The sequence below is a fragment of the Equus quagga genome, chromosome 5 (assembly GCF_021613505.1).
Source record: "Equus quagga isolate Etosha38 chromosome 5, UCLA_HA_Equagga_1.0, whole genome shotgun sequence".
Classification (NCBI taxonomy): domain Eukaryota; kingdom Metazoa; phylum Chordata; class Mammalia; order Perissodactyla; family Equidae; genus Equus; species Equus quagga.
In genome coordinates this window covers 11,466,707-11,473,878 of record NC_060271.1, presented here as the reverse complement: position 1 = coordinate 11,473,878, position 7,172 = coordinate 11,466,707, and the positions used below count along the sequence as shown (strand labels likewise).

At 42.6% G+C, this 7,172-nt stretch overlaps 1 protein-coding gene across 1 annotated transcript in view; it reads right to left on the bottom strand.

Annotated features, from left to right (window-relative positions):
- Positions 1-2,437: 2,437 nt before the first annotated feature.
- Positions 2,438-7,172, bottom strand: part of LOC124238959 (cytochrome P450 4X1-like) — a 45,887-nt gene continuing 41,152 nt past the window's right edge. The window contains exons 9-12 of the mRNA XM_046660215.1: positions 6,285-6,418; positions 4,883-4,947; positions 3,488-3,570; positions 2,438-2,682 (exon numbers count right to left, since the gene is read on the bottom strand). Coding sequence (XP_046516171.1) covers positions 2,514-2,682; positions 3,488-3,570; positions 4,883-4,947; positions 6,285-6,418 — 451 coding nt within the window. The 3' untranslated portion in view covers positions 2,438-2,513. The remainder of the gene's footprint in view (positions 2,683-3,487; positions 3,571-4,882; positions 4,948-6,284; positions 6,419-7,172) is intronic.

Here is a 7,172-nt window from a genome sequence, read left to right as displayed (position 1 = left end):
TTCTCTCCTTCCTTCTCTTCTTTCCTCTTTGTCCTTCCCTCTCCCAGCAGGGATGACGACTCAGCACTTTTCCTGATTGGCTCCCCCTGGGGCGCAGTTAGACCAGTTGGCAGTGTGGCCTCAGGCAAAGAGGACTCTGTTCCCCTCTGGAGGAAGCCAGGCAGGAGGGCATGTTTCCCATGAAGGTGGGCTCTGGTACGTGGACTCTTGGCCTTTGTCTTCTGGACAGCTTATCCCATGAGATAGAAGTACTTCAGAGTAAACATCACTGCCCGGCTGGTGCCAAGGCCTGGGTATGGGCAAAGTGGAGGGAGACGGCTCGGGCTGTGGAATGTGGGCAGAGCAGGGCAGGATCAGGAGGCCTGGAAGCTGGCCATGTTCCATGCAGGCAACAGCCAGTAACGCAACCAGGATTCTGCTCTTGGACAAACAGAACTTCTAGCTCAGCCCGCAGTTGCCAGCTAAAGACCACCTCCCCCAGCCTCCCGTTCAGCTAAAGAAGGTGGGACTAGGTTTTGTGACTAGTTTTTGGCAGAGCTGCGAGCACAAGTGACGTGTACAACTTCCAGCTAATATCTCAAAAGGAAAGGTGCGTGCCTTCCCACTCCCTTTTATCTCCTCCCACTGGCCCGAAGGCAGATGTGGTGGCAGGAGCTAGCAGCTATCTTAGATCTTTAGTTGAAAGCCACGTGTTGAAGGTGGAGAACAAGCTAGAACACCTGGATGCCTGATGCCCTTGCAGAGCAACCCACCCGACCAGCTCTGCACCACCTTCCTGCTCAAGACCTTCATGTGACAGAGAAAGACGTTGTTGTCTTGTGCTGGCTTCTCCATTGGGAGATCTTTTTGTTGCAGTAGGCTGTTAGTGATCGGACCGGTGCTTTCTGCTCATTTCCTACCCATCCAGATAGTCAACATCACTTTGCTTTCACTTGGCAGAGACAACAGACTTCCACTGTTTGTTTCAGGGTGGTTTAAAATGTCCAGCTATGGGCCACAATTTTCCTCTAGAAGGCACATGAGAAAAAGCAGGGGGAGCTCCCAGCACCATCTTTCAGGTCTCAACTTATATGTCAGCTTCTTGAAGACGATTTTCCAGTCAACCCAATTTAAAGTAAGTTCCCCTGGACTACACTCCAGCTCAGCCCACTCATTTCCTTCATGGCTCTTAGGACAACGTGGAATTATCTGTTTCTCATCCATCTTCCACTTTAGAACACAAGCCCCATGAGGGCAAGGGCCATGTCTGTTGATCCACTGAATCCCTAGTGCTTGTCACAGTATCTGACAGGGAGTAGCACTTAAACATCAAATGAGAGATGAATCTGGAAATCATTAAGAAATTCCCTGCATAACCAGAGACACTCACAAGTAGAATATACAACTATGTACTGGGGGGCTTTGGGGAGAAAAAAAAAAAAGATTGGCAACAGATGTTAGCTTAGGTGCCAATGCTTAAAAAAAAAAGAAAGAAATTCCCATTCGTGCTTCACAAGAGTTGTTAGCACCAGGAAAATCTGTAGAATAGATTGATAATATTCCACATGAAGGCTTTCTTATCCAAGAATCAAAACCCAGAAACCATAAAGAAAAGTTTACATATCTGACTTCATGAAAATTTAGAAGTTATTTCCATATGGTAACAGCCTCCATAAATGCATTTTTAAAAAAGGAATAAATGGGAAAAAATTACAAAGAAAAGTTACAAGCAAGGATTACTATCCACAATATATAAATAACTCAAAGATATCAATAAGAAAAAGACAAACATCTCCATAGAAAAATAAACATAGATAATGTACAAATCACAGAGAACAAAACAAAGAAACACAAATAGCCAATAGGCATGTTTTTAAAACTACAAATAACTTAAATATCCACTAATAGGAAAATAGTTAAATTATACTACATCCATCTTATAGAATATCATGAAGCCATGATTAGGAATGAGGTGTATTTTTATTAAGTGATAAAAGCAAGAACAACGTAGATACGAGCCCATCTATAAGAATACAGACAGACATATGCACATATGAATGTACAGGGAAAAGTTTGAAAGAACGCACGCCAAACTATTCTGCTTTAGGAAAAGCTGTAGAATTGGTCAGGGCAGGGAGGTGTGGGCTACGTCAAGTGGGGATTTTTACTGTTTACTCTATATACTTTACTAGTGTTGGAAATATCTTACAGTAAAGATACATTCACCTTTTGTGTAATTTTTAAAACTATTTTTAAAAACAACAGAAAATATATGGAAGTCTCCTAGCAAAATTCTTGGAATCTAGCATTAATAGTAGCCAGAATAAAACAGAAAAGATCTAAAAACCTCCCAAAGTCATACAGAAACTTATTTCTGTTGGAAATGTTTTTGGAGAACGTGCAGCTCCACAGAGACCCCATGCCACCCCCTAGCCCTCCCACCACACTTTGATTCCTCTCCATTTTCTTGGACCATTAGCTGTAATTTAACTTTAAGACACAATACATGCATCATTGTACCCTGGGCTCTAACATTAGGAGAGTTTCTTCAGATGCAAGTGGACCCCATTCTTGGGTTTGAGGATAACCTGGGACAAGAAGACAAGAGGCCTGGTGGGGTCTGGAGTCACCTTGAAGCGGAGCAGAATCAAAGCAATGGCCACCTTTAACTCAGCCATGGCAAAATGCTGCCCGACGCAGTTCCTGCACACAGCGAGGGAAAGAAAGAGATAGGTGAGGAAACGCTGTTTCTCCCGACTCTTTAATGAGATACTAGAACAACAATTCTGATGTTAACAGTAAAGCAACAGTTTCACAGTAAATGCCATGGAAACTTCTGGACTTTGGACTATTGTTCCCTGCATGAATGTGAGCTGGGAGGCTCTAACATGACACCTTCCCTAAACAAGGTGGCCCTTGGATTTGTTCATAGATTGTGTCTCCTTGTGTCTCCTGTGAGGATCTAATGGAAAACATCATGACTATAGTTGACAACACTGCATTGTATAGTTGAAATTTGCTAAGAAAGTAGAACTTAAATGTTCTCTCACACACACACAGAAAGATAAATATGTGAGTTGAAGGATGTGTTACTTAACTAGATGGAGAAGAATCCTTTGATAACATATATGTACATCAAATCATCACGATGTGCACTTTCAATATCTTATCATTTTATATGTCAATTATACTTCAATAAAGTTGAAATTTAAAAGAAAAGTATTTCTCCTGCATTAGGGGTGGACTGCATTGAGCCTATGAGCAACAGCTTGCATCCTGGGATGGCTTTCTGAGGCATGGCTGTATAGCGTGTGATAGAGAAGGGCGTTGTCGTTTGTGAAACTAACTGGACCTTTCAGGGGCTCACATAGGCACCAAGGTCTACCTCCTGGTCAGGTGAGAAGATGGGGTTCCGTGGAAGAATTTATAGAGCTGAGGGGCTAAAGGGAGAAAGCTGTTCTCGAGTAAACATTTTTGTGCTTTTTCAACAATTTCAAATTGTCCTCACCTTGATCCAGCCGAGAATGGTAAGAAGGAGTGGGAGTGTCTCTGATCAGAATTCTCCTGGGAGAACCTCAAGGGGTCAAAGACCTGAAAGGAGAGGGCAACCCACCACCATATCCAGAACACCATTAACAAGTTTCTTAAGCTGTTACTTAGCACTGATGAACAGAAATATACTGTGAGCCATATATGTCATTTCAAATGTTCTGGTAGCCACATTTTAAAAAGGTGAAATTAATTTTAATAATAGAATTTACTCCTTTAACAGAAAATATCATCATTCAATATGTACTCAATATAAATAATTATTAAGGAAATATTTCAAACTTTTTGCACTACGTCTTCAAAATCCAGTGTGTAGTTTACATTTCCAGCTCATCTCAGTTCTGACTAGCCACTTTTCAAGTGCTCAATAGCCACGTGTGGCTAATGGCTACCACACTGGACAGAGCAACTCTAGACCGGCAGAGCTTGTCTGGCCTCCCAATGGACTAGTCTCCTACCCAGACTACGTAGGGGGAAAGCAGAAATACTATGGCCAGTGGAGTTATGTTCACGTTGGAGGTAAGAGGGCACTCAGACGTCAAGCCAAAGTGATTACGTGATCAGTTGTTACTGAGACACGTGGTCCAACTTCCGACTACATGTAATAGATCTTAAACCTCAGCAGCTTATGTAAAAAGAAGTGTCTATACATGTTGTGAGTGTTTAATTTCAAGAACACTGAATCAAGGCACTCAGGTATGCTACACACATCTTCTTTTAGCCTCTCCAGATCCTCTCTCCTCCATTTCCCATCCTGCTCTGGGCTCTAAGAAGCTGACTCACATGGCCTCCTGTTGGGTTTGGCCAATAAAAGACATTTATAAGTGATCTAAAGGGAGGGAGGAGAGAACAGTTGGTTTGTTGATTCCCTGGTCCCCTCCCTACCAGGCTGCCTCAGGCTGGCTGCATGCTCTACTGAAGCCACACTCTTGTCTCATGGCCCTTCCCAGTAGCAGCCTCTCTCCTGTGTCCCATTGCCCAGCTTGAGCGTGCCATCATTTCTGCCAGAATCCTGATTGTTACATCCAGCAAAGGGAGTTTGTCTTGCCTGAATTACTATTAAGAGTCGACACTCTTGCTGATATCTAGGTAAGTGCTTGGTAAGCTCATTGAGTAAATGACTCATTTACAGACTGCAGCAATTTAGAGCAGCTCGTGTGGCCTTATGGCAATCTGTTCATTCAAAGCAAAGATAAAGTAGGAATAGAGGAAGAGGAGAGTTTTCCTTTGGTGGAAAAGTTCTACACTTTTGGTTTTTATGTTTATTTTTGTTTGCTTTGTGTCATTGGCCACTTCTGTGCACAGCTAACAAAAAATGACTTGCACAGCAAGTTTACCCATAAGACAGTCATACCTTTGGTTTTTCCCAGATGGCAGGGTTATGGTGAAGACCCCAAATACTGAGAACCACAGTTATTCCTGAGAAAGAAAGGCAATAAAGAGATTGCAGGAGAAGGAAAAAGCTGGGGCTGCGGTTATACGGCTCTTTAGTAAGACTTTTCTTCTTGAAGGGAAAGAGGAAGCTCCTGGCACAGCCCTGTGTGCTGTAGCTGATGCCAACAGTGAAGGACCCATGGGAACATGAGGCTTCGTGCACCTCAGTATTCAGAGCAGTGATCTATTTCATACATGATTCTAGCTTAAGGACCTATCGGTATCATGTCAAAATGATAACCCAGACTTATGTTTTCTGCTACCTCTAGATATTACTTATATATCTATTAATGGACTATAAAACACCCACTGGAGACAGTTTGGGTGCATAAGAAGAGAATCATAATTTCATCGTGCAGATCCAATGACAAGTTTCTGTTGGTGTTGTTTATGAATGGAAGCTGGGGAATTTTTGCAAATATCCATGTAATTGGGATATTAAAAAAAAAAAAAAAGACCAGAGGAGAGAGAATTTGAGGATTATTTGGTTACCATAAATAACTCTGGTAAGTTAATTCTGGATCTGTCAACAAAGTCACAGTAAGTGACAGGCTGTTGGTGTTTGCTACAAGCCATTCTGTCGGCTTGTTTCCAATGGCAAGAGTGAACAGAACACCAACCCAGATGTGTGAAGGCTGTCTCATGTGATCCCTCTGCCTCCCACTCGCCCTGCTCAGAAAGCTGTGTTCTTCTGATGAGCACAGGGCTCTGGGCACAGGACCACTATGTGAGTTCCAGCTCTGCTCATCTGCACGTTGGGGTCCCCAGTGGGTTTTGGCTACAGTGAAACTATTTGAAAGTGCTTTGTAAACTGCCAAGCACTGTACAATGTCTGCTAAGATCATGTTCAAAGGGGAAAAATTGAGAGAATTTGTTTGAAGGCTGTCTGTAAACTATTAGGAGCTGCACACTTATAAGGGTGATACTATTATGATGAAGCCAAAGACCCTCCTTGGGTCTTCTAGACAAAGACAATGGTGCTCATCCCCCATGAAGTCTCCCCTGGGTCTCAAACTCAACCAAACAAGAATTAACTGAGAAACAATGTTCCATAACGGAAGAAACCCTGGGCTTGGATTCTGGTGACACAGGTTCTGGGCAGAGCTTTGCTGCAAATGCTATGTGCCTTCAGGGAAATCTCTGAAACCTACCTGATCAAAGCATTACCCACTGAGCTCTTAATAGATGTCCAACCCTAAGCCAGCTGTCCTTAGGATTGTCTTTTGACCCCTCCAAGTGTTGAGAAACCTGCTAGTCTTTGTGACTGTGGTCTCCAGGATCCCATGGTCTCTAGGAAGTGCTTAGGAAAAGAATGCAGAGACCTGCAGGCAAGGAGAGTCCATCTGGGAAGGTAATGGGCTTGCTGAGTTCTCTGGAAATGGATGGGACTGGAGGGGCCAATCGGAGTGACTCCTTGATGCACATTGTGGTGTATGACATCTCATCCAGCTGGTCCCTGTGAGGACAAGGGAGGGAGGGAGGAGAATTCAGACTCCATATGCAGTTTGCAAATACTGATAGTATTTTGTTTGTTCCTGGTAAATATCATCCTCAGGTTAAAGCTATTTTGCCAATTGGTTTATGTAACAGAACATCAAAATGGCACACTTTCTGCCTCCAGATCGGGTGAGGTCCCAGAGGAAGAGGAACCAACGGGTGCCAAATATTCTTATTATAAAGTGAGGCTGCTAAACTAATGGTAAAGTATTTGCTAAGCAGATTTCTGAAAACCAGTTTTGCCATCCTTAGCTCATCATATAAATTGAGAATGTATAAGGATTGAAGAGAGGAGGCTTAAGAGTTTTGAGAGGGAAAAAATCCTCTAAAAAGAATTATTGCATAATAAGAGAATACTATGAAAAGCTATACGCCAACAAATTGGATAATCTAGAAGAAATGGATAAATTCTTAGAAACATACAACCTTCCAAAACTGGACCAAGAAGATGTATAAAATTTGAATAGACCGATCACCAGTAAGGAGATCGAAACAGCAATCAAAAACCTCCCAAAAAATAAAAGTCCAGGACCAGATGGATTCCCTGCTGAATTTACCAAACATTCAAAGACTTAATACCTATCCTTCTCAAACTCTTCCAAAAAATTGAAGAGGGGAGGAGGCTTCCTAACTCCTTCTACAAAGCAAACATTATCCTGATACCAAAACCAGACAAGGACAACACAAAAAAAGAAAACTACAGGCCGATATCA